At 53.7% G+C, this 15283-nt stretch overlaps 6 protein-coding genes across 6 annotated transcripts; 3 read left to right on the plus strand and 3 right to left on the minus strand.

Annotated features, from left to right (window-relative positions):
* Positions 1–1509: 1509 nt before the first annotated feature.
* Positions 1510–2363, minus strand: MAM_05762 (nuclease domain containing protein; the record flags this gene model as incomplete). The annotated part of the gene is made up of 2 exons (XM_040824560.1): positions 1510–1917; positions 1977–2363. 2 exons carry the CDS (start codon positions 2361–2363, stop codon positions 1510–1512), a joined length of 795 nt encoding a protein of 264 aa, XP_040677539.1.
* A 337-nt stretch (positions 2364–2700) lies between these two features.
* MAM_05763 (ARP2/3 complex 34 kDa subunit) lies at positions 2701–3783 on the minus strand (the record flags this gene model as incomplete). The annotated part of the gene is made up of 4 exons (XM_040824561.1): positions 2701–2783; positions 2837–2986; positions 3037–3459; positions 3531–3783. The coding sequence occupies 4 exons, from the start codon at positions 3781–3783 to the stop codon at positions 2701–2703; spliced, it is 909 nt and encodes a 302-aa protein (XP_040677540.1).
* A 403-nt stretch (positions 3784–4186) lies between these two features.
* Positions 4187–7137, plus strand: MAM_05764 (WD domain-containing protein; the record flags this gene model as incomplete). The annotated part of the gene is made up of 2 exons (XM_040824562.1): positions 4187–4203; positions 4266–7137. 2 exons carry the CDS (start codon positions 4187–4189, stop codon positions 7135–7137), a joined length of 2889 nt encoding a protein of 962 aa, XP_040677541.1.
* Positions 7138–7827: 690 nt separating this feature from the next.
* Positions 7828–10972, minus strand: MAM_05765 (DNA repair metallo-beta-lactamase; the record flags this gene model as incomplete). The annotated part of the gene is made up of 2 exons (XM_040824563.1): positions 7828–8360; positions 8452–10972. The coding sequence occupies 2 exons, from the start codon at positions 10970–10972 to the stop codon at positions 7828–7830; spliced, it is 3054 nt and encodes a 1017-aa protein (XP_040677542.1).
* A 605-nt stretch (positions 10973–11577) lies between these two features.
* On the plus strand, positions 11578–12191 carry MAM_05766 (uncharacterized protein; the record flags this gene model as incomplete). Its single annotated transcript, XM_040824564.1, has 2 exons — positions 11578–11584; positions 11680–12191. 2 exons carry the CDS (start codon positions 11578–11580, stop codon positions 12189–12191), a joined length of 519 nt encoding a protein of 172 aa, XP_040677543.1.
* Positions 12192–12797: 606 nt separating this feature from the next.
* Positions 12798–15263, plus strand: MAM_05767 (Protein kinase-like domain protein; the record flags this gene model as incomplete). Its single annotated transcript, XM_040824565.1, has 1 exon — positions 12798–15263. One exon carries the CDS (start codon positions 12798–12800, stop codon positions 15261–15263), a length of 2466 nt encoding a protein of 821 aa, XP_040677544.1.
* Between the last annotated feature and the right edge of the window lie 20 nt (positions 15264–15283).

The raw sequence follows: 15283 nt of genomic DNA on the forward strand, positions 1-15283 counted from the left end.
GGAAACGAGGGGAGCAAGTTGCCATGTGGGTCAAGGGGCAACGTTCAACGAGCCTCGACTGCCGACAGGCTCGTATCGAGAGGGGTTTCACCAAAGGCTCCTACCACTGCTCCATTGCCGTATGTACATACTAGTATTTCCTTTTTGTCGGACTCCTTCGCAGGCCATCAGTCTCAGTCCACTCGCTCGAGCGTCTCGAAAGTGGCCTGTGACAGAGCGGCTCTCCAACGGCATCGTGAGATTCAAGTGCCGAGGCGACGACGTACTGTATACCGACGGAAGGCATACCTAGTTACATACTTCGCTGGCCGGAGGGGATCCTATTACCTGACCGTTTTTGTCTCAGCAATCCTGCGCCCCTTGCGCCAGCCACGTCGACGTACTTCGATAGACTCGAGGACCGAATGAGCACACAAAGACTGGCCTGTAATGCACATGGCCATCTGACGACTTGTCTCTGATCCTAGTCTACGTACTCGCAAAGTCATATTCTTTCACCTGTTATGGACTTGAGCTGCTCCGTATGAGCTCGGGTCTATATCTTGCTAAATGCAGGTCCCGTTCTGGGGCTATGTCAGGGCCACATCGGATGCACGTCGCGATAGGTAGGGTATATAGCTATACGAGAGGTAAAAGGGGCAGGCATTTCTTTTCTCTTCTTCCCCCCTTCAAGTTCATAGTTAGTACTGGTAACGCTTGTGTGCGGCAGCCTGTAAGTCCAGTCCTGAATATTACCTTTGCTGACGCGCCAGCAAAGCCTCTTACAGGAAGAATAGCCAATGACATCGAATCGACGAGGAGGCACACACCTAACCATCGACGTAGGCACCCAGGTACTCAGTGTCATAGTATATGTATTGTTGTTGACTTGTTCTCAGGATCATTATCAAGTGATATTCAGGATAAATCAAGCGTAGAGACACATAGCGGCGGGTACTCTGGAGTAGGTACAGGAGCCACCTCAGCCCAGGCCGGGAGATAATGCCATATACTCAATGCCATGGCTTTGTCCCCATGCCAGCATGTCATGCCACTAGCGGCATACTGTAAATGGGTAAATGGGTCCTGCGCCATGAAAGCTTCGCAATAATTTTCAGAACCATTTCTTAACAGCCATAACTTCCTGTTTATCTGTGCCCTGTAGCACGCAATACAATACCACCCCAGGCTTTGGACTCGTGTCCCATATTGCAGGGTTGACCTGTTGGCGCACAAACGTCCAGTGGCCGGGTTTGAAAGACGGTGCTGCTGGGCCAAACTTCAGATCGAAGAATTTACAGCTTTAATATCCACAGATGTGACCCGTTCTCCGGCAGGTACAAGTAGTCGTCTGACGCATTCTGCCCACCTAGTCGAACCCAAATGTGGCGACTTGCTAATCCTTCCGTCGGGAGCTGCTGGGGCAGACCACTTCTTGATGTCATGCAACAAATGTATGGCTTGCGCTGCTTTCAACGATCGCGCCCAAAGCTGGTTGGTGTCTAGGGATAGTATTCCGTTGGCGGTCTACTAATCTGGGCTTTGCTGCCCCTGATTTCGAGACTTGTATTCCCTGGGACTTTCATATTCGCTCGCAGTTCCAGACCACATGCCCTTCCGCTTCCTCCTCGCCTTGGCTTCGGCCCTTTCGTAGACAGCTTTCAGTCCGCCGTATTCGCCACCAGATTTTGCCTCGTATGTTGTAGCCAGGCCGCGTTTAACCAATTCTAGGCCAACATTTCTGCGTATGAGAAACCGTCGGACAAAGACCGTCGCAACGATGCGGTTGTACTGGTCGCGCTTGTAGATATATGCCCGCACATTTCGGTGTAGGATATAGTCAGAGAGCCACTTCTGGGCCTCGGCAGCAAACGGCTGCGCCGCTCGTCCAAAGTGTGCTCCCTCCGGCGCATCAACGCCTGCAATGCGGACCGATATCTGCACACAAGACTGTTAGTTCCCACACATCTAGGCAAATTGCCTCCTAGTGAGCCTACCGTCCGGTCCTTGAGTTCCTTCTTGGTTTCAGGAACGTTTCTGAGCCATCCCCAGCCCACAATCTTACCGCCTGGCGTATGGAAGAGGTGGAAGCCGTCACCATCGCCAACGGCCGTAACCCTCCCAAACAGGCTACGGCTGCGGAAGAATGATGGGCGAATAAAGGCTGCACCCGGGATCCGACGAAGGTAATTTGCGTAGAGTTGCAAAGCGCCTAGTCCAACAAGCGAGAACCCTACCACCGGTGCCCATTCTTTGGCCGCGCCCAAGGGGTCAGCCTCGGCTCGTCCCAGAGATTCAGACCATGACCATCGAGAGTTTGAGGGTTCAACTTCGCCCTTGCGGTCTTGTGACGTCGAGGTTCGCGATCCAAATGGCCACACCATCCTGAATTTCGACCCGGAGGCCGACTGGCCATCAACTCGTTGAGTTGCTCAAGCACTGCGAGTCTGTGAAGGTGGGTGGGCAGCTACGGTTTGAATGCCTAAGGCTTTATTATCAGAGGGTCAATCAACCCCACTTCACCCCCTGTTTCCTTCTACGACCGGTACCTGTACTTAAATTTGTCACGCGGCGACGAGTACTTATGTCACCAGGCACGACGCGGCGACCTTCCGGTGGCTGTTTTCATATTTCGCCTACAGCTGCTGCTCTCTACACTTGACAGATGCTGTCTACTACGCCAGACATCGATATTTCGTGTGCTTCCACACGCAATTCTCCCTAGCTTCCTTGGATCTTGAACGACCGTCCGCTTGCAGTCTTTCTCTCCTTTTCCTCGCTGTCGGGGCGCGCACGGCGCAGCACTATGGGCAAAAGTAAGCATTGATTCTAGCCAGTTCGCCTCGGGAATACAAACCTTGGAGGAAGTCAGCCGTTCGCTTTCGCATACGTGAGTGAATATAGGCCTTTGATGCTTTGATGTGATAATGGAAATAATCTCGGAACGTCTGGATGTGCGAGATGACGATTGGCATCCGTTGGGGGGTCAAGTGTCTTGGAAAAAGTACTGTGCCCGTCAGCATCGTATAATGTGCAAAGGAGACAGACTCTACGTACCGAATGTGACGTAGCCGATCTCCCCGGTGCCGGTGCTCTGTACTCCTGGAACTCCTTGCAGTTCCAGCGGCGGATCGTTTCGGAATAAGACTTGCGGGGCATTCTGAATAGCTCTCCTTCGAGCGTCGACGAATTCCTGAATGAATACCTTACCAAAAACCCTGTCTGTTTCTTCTCGAAAGACCGTGCTGAAGATGACGGTCACTCTGTCGTGACTGGCCTTCACGTAGATGGCTTCTTCTTCCCGGTAGCGGATCGCCTTCACCTGGCCGCCTTCTCGTACACCCTGAGGAGCCTCTTCAGAAGTAAACTTTGACGCCTGTTCTTTCAGCTCGTAGTGTTCCTGGTAAGCCTGCTCAAAAGGAGCTGCCATCGCATTTCGCTTTAAAAGGGCAAACTTCACGGCGAGTGCATCGCGTTCCTCTGAGTGCGTACTGTTAGAGGTTTACTAAAATATCCATATTATTTTCGGGTGGGCTAGTAGCAAATCGCACCTTTCTCCTCAGGTAAGTTCTCGAGGTCAATGAGCACAGTGAAGTCGTAACCAGGCTCCACCGGCGCGACATACTGGCCGTATTCTCGCTGAAGAACCTCCTCCGCTCCGTATTGAATCAAATCCTGGAAGCATCTTATTTGAATAGAAAGGAGAATTTTGGCCTTTGCTTCGGGAGTCGATATGTGAAAGGTGACGCCATCAAAGTCGGAGACGGTCTGGTCGATGGAAGCCGGAGGGGCTCTGGTGAACATTGTTAGTAGTATGTACGAAAGCGAATGGACGGTGCAGGCCCTGACAAACCCAGAGAACCTTTCGGTAAGAACCGATTGGATTAGTACGTTTTGGTAATCAAGGAGAAGCATCGTTGCGATGTGTTTGCGGTTCGCGAGGTCTGCCTGCTGCTCCTCCCAGCGCCTGGAGCTGTTGACGACACAAGGTGGGGCCGAGCAAGTGGTTAGTAAGTTACTGGATGCGACCAAGCCGTCGCGAGCCTGGAGATGAGCGGACACGTGACGGGACAGCGTCTCGAGGCAATCCCACCTTGCGCTATCGATAAGAAAAAAATATCAACGCCCAAATGCCTCTGCGATTGAGGGTGGCATTTCGGAGCTGTGCGACAGTGGTAGCATCGAGTGCGTCGGCAATCTTGCAAAAATGGTCAAATCGTACCTGTAAGTGGTTGCTTATACGCTCCAATCTATGAGGTCATATGAATATAACCTTCTTTTGCCAGAAAGTACGAACACGCCAGATCGTTTGGTGTGATCACGACCAACACTTCCAACATTGTCTGGGCCGCCAAAGACAGGTCCGGCAGTGGCGCAGGACAAGCCGTCGTCGCCGCGAATGAAGAAGTTTTCTGCTGGGATATCAAAAAGGGAGAGCTCATCGGTAGATGGCGGGACGAACGATGTGCATTTCCAGTGACTGCAATCGCGCAGAGCAAGGCAGACAAAGACGTCTACGCGGTTGGATATGAGGATGGCAGTATTCGACTCTGGGATAGTAAGATCTCGACAGTCATTGTGAGTTTCAATGGCCATAAGTCCGCAATTACGAATCTGGCCTTTGATAAATCTGGTGTACGACTTGCCAGTGGTTCCAAGGACACCGACGTCATCATTTGGGATCTGGTTGCTGAAGTTGGCCAATTCAGACTTCGCGGACACAAGGACAAAGTCACCGGACTTCATTTCATCGAGCCTAGACTGTTTTTGGAGAATGGTGATGGGTCAGAACCGATGGTATTGGACGATGAGAAGCCCTCGGATGGGTTCCTTCTAACCACCGGCAAGGACTCTTTACTCAAACTTTGGGATCTCTCCTCAAGACACTGCGTCGAAACACACATTTCTCAAACGAATGGCGAATGCTGGGCCTTGGGCGTTTCTCCCGATCTAAGTGGATGCATTACTGCAGGAAATGACGGCGAGATGAAAGTCTGGTCCATTAATGTTGAAGGTCTAGCCGCCAGCACTCGACGTGTCGACGCTTCTCCGGCCAACCACTACATACATGACCGTGGGATACTTCACAGGCAAAGCAAAGATCGAGCAATTGAGATTGTTTTCCACCCGCAGCGGGACTACTTTGCCGTACATGGCTCCGAGAAGAGCGTTGACGTGTGGCGAATTAAATGCGAGGCAGAAATAAAAAGGAGCCTAGCACGAAAGCGACAGCGTAGGAGGCAAAAGCAGAAGGAGGACAAGGTTCAAGACCATGATGCTGAAAATGGTGGCGAGGCCAACGAGGATGCTTCCAAAGCAGACGTTGGCGATGTTTTTGTTCAGTACGTCATTGTCAGAACTGGTGGCAAAGCCCGCTCAGTCGATTGGGCGGCATCCGGGAAAGAAAAAGACCTGCATCTACTGGTGAGCACGACAAACAATCAACTGGAGTATTATAGTATTTCCCACAAAGAGAAGATTGAGCGCAAGAAGAAAGACGACATCCCCGACTATGCTCGCGGCTTGACGGTGGAAATTCCGGGACATCGAGCTGACATAAGAGCCTTGTGCCTGAGCTCTGATGACAAAATGCTTGCTTCGGCGGCCAATGGTTCATTGAAGATTTGGAACATCAAGACTCAAGCGTGTATTCGTTCGTTCGAGTGTGGCTACGCACTTTGCTGCGCGTTCCTGCCCGGAGACAAGGTGGTAGTTGTCGGCACCAAGAGCGGTGAACTGCAACTATTTGATGTCGCATCAGCATCACTGATAGACAATGTGCAGGCGCACGAAGGCGCCATTTGGAGTCTCAACGTCCACCCTGACGGACGATCCGCTGTTTCTGGCAGTGCCGATAAGACGGCAAAGTTCTGGGGGTTCAAGATCGTCCAAGAGGAGGTTCTTGGCACGAAGAGGACTACGCCCAAGCTGAAGCTTGTCCAGTCTCGTACTCTCAAGGTGCCTGATGATATTCTTAGTTTGAAGTTTTCCCCTGATGCGAAACTACTTGCGGTGGCTTTGCTGGACAACACGGTCAAGGTGTTCTTTGTCGACTCGCTAAAGCTGTACCTCAACCTGTACGGCCACAAGCTTCCCGTCCTAAGCATGGACATCTCTTACGACAGCAAGCTTATAGTTACGAGTTCAGCAGATAAGAATATCCGAATATGGGGGCTGGATTTCGGCGATTGTCACAAAGCCTTGTTTGGTCACCAGGACAGCATCTTACAGGTTGCCTTTGTCCCACACAATTCCGACGGAAACGGCCACCACTTCTTTAGCAGCAGCAAAGACAGGACTATCCGATACTGGGACGGAGACAAGTTTGAGCAGATCCAGAGACTGGACGGTCACCACGGCGAAATTTGGACGATTGCCATCGGCCACTCTGGAAACTTTCTCGTCAGTGCTGGTCACGACAAGAGCATCCGGGTTTGGCGGGAAACCGACGAGCAAATCTTCCTCGAAGAGGAGCGAGAGAAGGAAATGGAGGAACTCTACGAAAGCACATTGACAGCTTCCCTGGAGAACGACCCCGACGCCGAGGACGAGAATGTCGAACTGGCCGCGGCAACCAAACAGACGACAGAGACCCTGATGGCGGGCGAAAGAATACAAGAGGCCCTAGAAATGGGCATGGCCGACCTGAACCTCATGAGTGAATACGAGGAAGCAAAACTCACCAACCCCCATGCCCCCCCGCCGCAGCGCAATCCCGTCTTCGTCGCTCTCGGCAACATCAGCGCCGAAGACCACGTCATGTCGGTCCTGCAACGCATCAAGGCATCGGCCTTGCACGACGCACTGCTCGTCTTGCCATTCGCCACCGTCCCAGTCCTGTTCACCTTTCTCGACATCTTCGCCACGCGGTCCATCAACATTCCCCTGACGTGCCGCGTCCTCTTCTTCATGCTCAAGTCTCACCACAAGCAAATTGTGGCAAGTCGCACATTGAAGCCCATGCTGGACGGGATGCGCACAAACCTGCGAGCAGCACTGAAGAAGCAAAAGGACGAGATGGGATTCAACCTTGCCGCGCTCAAGGTCGTGGACATGCGGCTCCGTGACAAGAGCATCAAGAATTACGTCGACGAGACATGGGAGGATGAGCGCGCAGAGAGCAGCGCGAAGAAGCGGGCCTTTGTGCACGTAGCGTAAAATAGAACACCACGGGGAGCCGTATATAACTCCCCTAAATAGAACACATCCATCCTAGTCCCAGGACAAGAGGGAAAAGAAACGGCCCTCCTCACCGCCAATTCTGTCCAGCGCCCATGCCAATAGCCAAGCTCTCACGGCAATCACGTGACGCAGACATAGGATCTCCACGAACCTCCCAAGCGGTCCCGACCAAGGAAAGTAAAAGGATATCAACCACAACAATTCCCAGCAAATCTCAAGCCAAAACACCATTCCGCTCCCGTCGTGTCTTATTTTTTATCTTTATTTTTTTTTTTTCATTTTTTTGAAACGTTTCCGGAATCTCGGCAACCTCCACACCAAGCACGGGGGGCCTAGAGCCGTCCTCCCTCCCGCAAACAAAGCACACGCGACTCTGCACCAGACGTCCGACGATGCTCTTCTTCAGGTACCGCCCCTTCAGTACAGGCGTGCAGCCGCCAGACCTCGCTGCTCAATCTCCATCCCCGGCAACATTTCACGAGTCTCCGAGCGGGGCGCGAGGGAGCAGTCCTGACGAGAGGGCAGTTTTTTCAAGACCCTGATTGACCATGAAGTCACGGTGGAGCTCAAAAACGACATCCAGCTCAAGGGGACGCTCAAGAGCGTGGACCAGTACCTCAACATCAAGCTGGACGGTATTTCTGTCGTGGAGGAACTGAAGTATCCTCATCTGGTGCGTCGTCCCATCCGTCCGCCGCGGCTGGTGTGTGCTGTGTGCGGCTTGGCTCCCGACCCTTTTTCCCGCTGCCCATTGCTGGCCCAGTCGAGGGGGAGGAGGCGGGCCCGTGTGGTGCTGGACTGACGGAGGTCAAGAGCTCGGTCAAGAACGTGTTTATTCGAGGCTCGGTGGTGCGCTATGTCCATTTGCCCGCTGGGTCGGTGGACACGCAGCTGCTGGAGGATGCGACGCGGAGAGGTGAGCCCGTCTGCTTCGGTGGGTTGCGGTCCTGTGACGGCGTATTCGCTGACTGCTCTCCAGAGGCCGCTGCTCAACAGGCCAAGGCTAAGTGAACAGGTGTGACTGGAGAGGCTGCCGACGCTTACTGGGGGAGGAAAGGGAGGGTCGACATTTCGGTTGGGTTTCGCGGCGGGCACGCCGGCGAGGGTTATGGCTGACTTTGTGACAACCACGGCAACGGCGTTGAGTGTGAGATATGTAATGCACTGGATTGGTTCATTTGATCCACTTGAATATGTGTCTATGACATGTGTATGTGTACAAGCATTATCCTGATCTTGCCATGGCTCATACCGTGTGGCGATTTTACCACCAGGCGCCTCCTCCCTTACCAGATTTATCCTCCCACAGGCATATGTCCTTGTCTTGGGTGTCGTCTTCCCCTTCTACCAAGGGGCAGACGAGGCCACCTCGCCGTCTTTCAGACGCCCACCGGTCCAGCCATGCCTTCATTCTCCTTCTCGACTTCTCACTGCCTACATTCACTGTAGGGATGACTTTTTCTATTCTCAAGCTCATTATGAACATGGCGAGTTCTCGAAAACTGCTGTGTTCCGAGTAAGGAACACCAAAACACATGGCCAACTTGGTGCTGCCCCGCTGCGCGACAAAGTCCTTGTAGCCAAATCTTGATCTCCAACCCTTGCCATGAAGAATCTGCTGCGTTTGGATACTCGTCGGCGAAGTGTTGACTGATATTTGTTTGCTACTTGGAGGCCGGTAGGTCCAGCCACTGGGGCGAAAACCCACGATGCGACTGAAATGACCGCTGTAACCATCCAGATATTCTTGCAGAGTTTCTGCTCGGATTTCCATAAGTGGTTGCATGTGGACTTGAGCCTCCACAGGGTTGGAGGTGAGGAGTCGGGTCAATTCCGGGTCGCCGAGCTGGTTGCAGATCTTCATTTTACCTGGAGCGGCAAATATCTTGCTGTTAAGCGCGTTGGCAATAGCGACGCATATTCGCTCCTTTCCGATGGAATAGGTGCCGCAGACTACGAGAAGCCGTTGACCCAACTTTGCTGGAGCCTTGGTCTCAGTGAAATCGTTACTTTGCTTGTTGCTTTGGAAATACTTGCTGACTGCTTGTGTATCTTCTTCTCTGCCACCCTTTTCCCAAAAGTCTTCCTTACAAGTAGGATCTGGGGACAGCGATGCACATAGGTCGGCACACGCTTTGATGACGTCGCGCTGTGGTGGAAATGAATATCTCGGGTCGAGGTACGTGGTATCCAAGTAGCATATGTCGATGATTTGCTGGCTCAACTTCCCAGTGGTTGCATCTCGGAGGTCTGGCTTCATGAGTGGATGGGTTACGTGAGCTGGGCAAGCTCGAAAGTCGCCACAATGAAGGATCCGCTTGCCTCGACGATTGCTCCCTCTCTCGGCGGGCTTCTCAAAGAGGAATAACGAGCTGCCAGGGCAGTGGTTGGCTGGTATCATGACGACCGTGGCGCCGCCTGTTCCTGGAATATCGTAGGGTTTCTCAAAGTCCAACTCCACGACCCACTTTGCAGCAGTTCGAAGTTGCTGCTTCACTAGGCTCCCGGTCACCTTGCTGCAATATATCGGCCCATGCACCCAGCTTGCTGTTAGACCAATGTAGTGGTCACTATGAAAGTGACTGAGGAAGTACGCCTCACATCCCTTGACAGCGCCATATCGGAAAGCATCCACACAAATATTAAACCCGGGAATAATTTTATAAAACGGACATGTTCTTTCGTAGGCTGGGCGTCCCCTTGAAGCGTTCTCGGCCGCGGCTGCGGCCGCCCAGGCTGAGTCTTCGGCTTTGTTTGACATGAGCTTAGAAAAAGCAGACTTGGTCCCGTTTCCATCATTGTCTGGCTCGAGAGGGTTTGCCTGTCCCGGTCGTGGGATTGCAGCACGTGCAAATCGTTTGCTTATTACCGTAGCTTCAACCTCGGGCGGTGGTGACGCAGCTTTGGGGGGCTTATCTTCGGATAGGGGTGTCGGATGGCCGTCTAGACACGAGTTGACGTGTTTCGTCGCTTCATCCACTGAAACGCCATGAAGTCTTGCACTGCAAATCGGACACGACTGAGCTGCGGAGTCGTCTTGAAGGGGATCTAGGCCGAAGTCTTCGGGTATAGAAGTTCCGTCTTCTAGAGCTTCTAGTCGGGCTTGCTCATGCATAAATCTCATTTCCCGCATTTCCTCGCCTTCAAACTCGGCAAATTCCAAGTCATCTAATTCGCCAAGGCCCTCGAGCCCTGTAAATAGGTGGTGCGTTTGGCCTTGTCGGTTAGAGCCCAACTTCTTCTCGGGACTTTGGCATCGTACATCTGGGCCGTCTGGGGGCTTTGGCCGACCTGGGCTTGGGAGTGTATGAGTGTCTTGCTGAGATTTCCCCGGCTGCAAAGAAACACGAGAAGAAACTCCGTTTTTGTCGCTGCCGTCATCCTTGTCGCAGCTGTCGTGCTCATCTTCACCATCGGAATCCACGATGAAAGGGAGGTCATGTCGAGAATTAGCGCTTTTGATCGCTTTGCCGTTGTCTGCGGGTTCATTGGTATGGACCACGACAGAAATGGCACTACCATTTTCTCCCGATGCAAGAGCCTCGTCACTCAATCGTCTCTTTTTATTGGCCAATGTCGACTCATTGAGGCGGTGTTCATCATCACGGCTGTATGTGTGCTCGTCATGGGTTGCAGCGTCGGGTGTGGCTCCAACGCGGAGAGAGTCCTCTGGTCGTTGGGTCTTCTGAAAAAAACTAAGTATGCTCGCATTCGGTCTTGTAACTTTCTTGAATTGGGGGATCGCCATGGCCGTGGCCGCGACATTTTTTCTTGGGGTGAAGGATCGGCTCGATCTCGCCGTGGCGACCATGGTGACAGTTGGTGGCCCGGCACGGGGTAATGTGCATTATATTATTTGCAGTGCTTGTAGCTTTTAATCGGTCCTCAAATCCTCTGGGAACGACCAGACTAGGACTTCGGCTCAGAGGCAGCATGAGTTGAAGAAGAAGCGTGAGAAATTCACGGTGACTGGCTTGCAAAATCCAGACACGCCGGTCGCGGTTACCGGCCCGGTGGCCAATCGCGAGGTCACATGCTCACTGATGGGGCCAGGCAAGGAGCAACTGGACCAGGCCGTGGAGTCGACATCGGCAGACGTCTGTCGGGAATTATTTGGCGGGGTAGACGCTGGCCCAGGCCCAGGCCCAGCTGGGCCCAGGTGGTGACGACTGGAAAATAGCACTAGCTTCGACGCTAGCAGCCCTTCCGTACTCTACCATTGCGTGTGCGCATGTACGACTCAGGCAGAGTAGCCGGTCGTTTGTATTGAAACTCTGCTTCGTTGGGGTATGTGTCTGTTTTTTTTTCTGCTTTTTTTTTGGTCTCTCTTTCTTTCTTTCTTTCTTTCTTTCTTTCTTTCTATTCTTCTCGGCGGCTTTCACGTTTCCTATCCAGGAGCTTTCAGCAAGCAATAATATGTCTTGTAAGATGCCGCCCGTCCCTCGCCCATACCATACGCTGACTCTTGATCAACGTGGAATCTGGACGCTTCGAGTAATAACGATGCTTTTCGAGCAGCCTTGTTCAATGCTACCGAGTCTCTCAAGCATACGACGTCTCTGCCCGACGGCGCCAGTGCGGCCAAAGCCGTGGAACTGCTCCAGGGGCACGTCTTCTTCATTCGGTTCAACCCGCACATGATCAAGTACGAAGCAATCGACAGACCAACGGACCCAGAGCCACAGCTTCCAACCGATCGTGGCCTCACTGGCATCGCGGCACCCAAGTGTTATCAAGTCACGGACAGGGTTCACGCCCTTCCAGCGGGACTGTGGGACTCCGATGTAGTGAGCACGTATGAATTCATCAACCTTGACAAGGGTGTATTTGTGAGAATACGGAGTCCGCTGAATACTGTTCTGGAGACTGTCTGGACTGTTCAAGGAAAAGAGGGCGGCGGCTATGAGTTGACCGAGGACGTGGTGATGAAATGCTCCCGGCTCCTGGTCGGCGTCATCAGGAACACATGCGAAGGTACCTGGCGAGCCATCCACGAGAAGATGGTGGCAGAGATCCGAAAGGAATCATGATGAGCATCGTGTCACGTCTGGATCCTCCGGGCTGGGACCTTGTAACTGCCTAGGTAGTTAGCAGGTTGAAACGCAGTCGAGCCAACATCCAGACAGAGTAATTACTGTTGGACAACAGAACAGCAGCGATGGGGGATGGGAAGCACGTGGCATGCCAAATTCCATTCAACTGCATGGCATCGCAAAACGAAATAAAACAAACGCATAACCAGCCAGTTTCCCAGTGCCCGACTTCTTATTTGCCCGTTCCCCTTTCCTCCTCTCCCCTGGTCTGGTCACCCTGGCTCAGCCGCCCGAGACACGCCCGCCAATTGACGACGCCTCCAGGTCTCCACTTCTTCTCCTTAAAAGGTTCTACACATGTCAACCAGCTGCGACGTATCACCAAGTCCCTTGGGTCCAACCGCGTCCATCGCTCAGCAGCTACACAACATCCTCTTCGCGTACACATCGCCAGCTTCATCTTTGTACGCGGTCGGTCGGAGCATGCATAGGCGTAGGCCAAGGCCCTTCCCTTTTTCGTCCGGCCAGCCCACCACCGTCGCTCCCGGCTGACCTGCCGTCCATGTTCATCTTCATGTCCATGCCCTTGTCCATGTCGTCAAAATGGCGTCCCTCCAACCGCGTCTGACGGACATGTCCGCCACCAGGCAAAAGGCCTTTGAGGATGCCAAGAAGATGCAGAAAGCCGTCGTCGAGACGTGCACAAAGTCCGGAAGGGACATTCCCCGGTACCAGCTCTCGGAACTGATTGGCAAGGGAAGCTTTGGCCGCGTCTACAAGGCAACGTCTCAGACTACTGGCAAGCTCGTTGCCGTCAAGATCATCGACATCGAGGAGAGCGACACTGTCAACCCCAAGCTGGCCGACACCTACAGCGACCTCCTCAAGGAGATCAATGCCCTGCAGCTGCTAAGCGAAAGCGGCGCCAGGAATATCAACCATGTCATCGAGGCACTGCCCGTCGGTCAGTCCATGTGGATGATCACCGAGTACTGCGCCGGCGGCAGCGTCGCAACTCTCATGAGGCCGACCGCCCCCGGTGGACTGCAGGAGAAATGGATCATTCCCATCCTGCGCGAAGTCGCAGAGGCTCTGCGCTGGGTTCACGGCCAGGGCATCATCCATCGAGACATCAAGTGCGCCAACGTCCTCATCACCGAGGTCGGCAACGTGCAGCTCTGCGATTTTGGCGTTGCTGGCGTCATTGAGACCAAATTCGACAAGCGAAGCACATTCATCGGCACCCCGCACTGGATGGCCCCCGAGCTTTTTGACCAGTCAACTTCGTACGGTACTGAGGTCGACATCTGGGCCTTTGGCTCCTTGGTCTATGAGATTGCCTCGGGACTGCCGCCCAATGTAACGGACGGCATCGACTTTTCCAGACTGGGCACCCATCTGAAGCAGCACACGCCGCGTCTTGAAGGGGATAGGTACTCTACCGGCTTAAAGGATCTGGCCGCCTACTGCATGCAGCACGAGGCCGCAAAACGTCCAACCATTGAGCAGGTCCAGCACCACAAGTACATATTCAAAACGGAAGATGTCTATCCTTCCTCGTCACTAGCTCACCTCGTACGCGCGTTCAAGTTCTGGGAGGCACAAGGAGGAGATCGGCGCTCTCTGTTTTCACTAGGCGGCGCACAGGGCTTTTCGGACCTTTCCTCCACCGCAATGGACAGTGATGAGTGGAACTTTAGCACCACGGCTGCCTTTGACCAGCAAGTCTTTGACCATGGGGATGCCCAGGACGTGTACGATGTTTACGGTACAGAGGTTGATTTTAGCCAGCAAGCGTTTGAGGAGACGTCAAAGCCGCAGAAGGGCAAGTCCAGGCGACGGCCACCTCCGCATTTGCCCTCTGTCAAGGCACCTCTGGAAAAGGTATTTGACCCAAATACCATGTCCAACTACGAAGACAATTCAAGAGCATACTACGGGAGACCATTCCCGACTCCGGCTCCGGCTCCCACTCCCGCTTCAGACCTGCCACTCCGAGATGAGTCCTCCGCACCGGCCGACGTTCGGGAGTCCCTAATCGACCTCGATGCGTCACTGCATGGCGGCGATATATCCCAATTCGTCGATCTGGGAACCATGAAAGCTGGCGACTCTCAGGTCTCGATAGACTACGACCTCGGCGACTCGCCCTACCCAAGACCACCGTTGAGTGACCCTGCTGACTTGAGCAACAACCGACGTACCCAGGACTGGAAGTTTCCCACCATGGCACCGCCTGCGTCCGCGAACCCGGAAATGTTTCGGTTCCCTCTTACCGAGGAAGGACCGGCCCCCAACTCGGTAAGACCAACGTTGGTGCATCACCCGACAGAGCCGTATCAGGCATCCACGGGCTTCTGCGAGCTTGCGCCCTCCAACGCAGGCACAGTGGACAACCGCGCCTCTGTTGGGAGCTTGATCGACCTGGACATGGGTCTCGCAGACTCAACCGACTATGCCCGACCCTCGACGTCTCACTCGGATGTGGCTTCCATGAGCGGCTCAGAAATTGGCGGCGCAAACCCCTTCGAGCTTGAAAAGCACGCATCACTCTATGAGCTGCCAACTACAGTTCGAGAACCCTCCATCTACGTGTCGGACGAATCCGAGTTTTCCAACGCCCTCACCGACTATTCCGACCCCCCCTCGGACAGCGAGCAGCCCCATCAGGATGATCAAGGCCCGCAGCAAAGCTCTTCCTCTTCAAGGCCATATTCTCTCAGCGAGTTTGCAGACATGGACCCAGAAGACATCACTCCTCAGCAAACAGTCGGACCCGGCGCTTCCATTTTTCCCTCTACCTATCAAGCTCACCCCCCTCACCCAGAACCAGCCCCAGGTCAACCGCGCGAAACAGACCATCCAGATACGGCCCTACCCCCCTTACCTGCGGCTCCTTCACCATATGTCATGCAGGGGCAGGCATCGGCAGAGATTGTCAAGAATGAGCTGCGTCGACTGGCAATGAGCCTGGGGGACCACCTGAGTTACGCCAATGCCTATTTGGACAGCTTGCCCGTCGGGCGGGGTGGCATGGCGCGTATGGAGTCTGTCAGCGACGGAAGCTGAATGACTCTTCTTGAGCGGTA

The sequence above is a fragment of the Metarhizium album genome, assembly GCF_000804445.1.
Source record: "Metarhizium album ARSEF 1941 chromosome Unknown scaffold_15, whole genome shotgun sequence".
In the NCBI taxonomy this organism is placed as follows: Eukaryota; Fungi; Ascomycota; class Sordariomycetes; order Hypocreales; family Clavicipitaceae; genus Metarhizium; species Metarhizium album.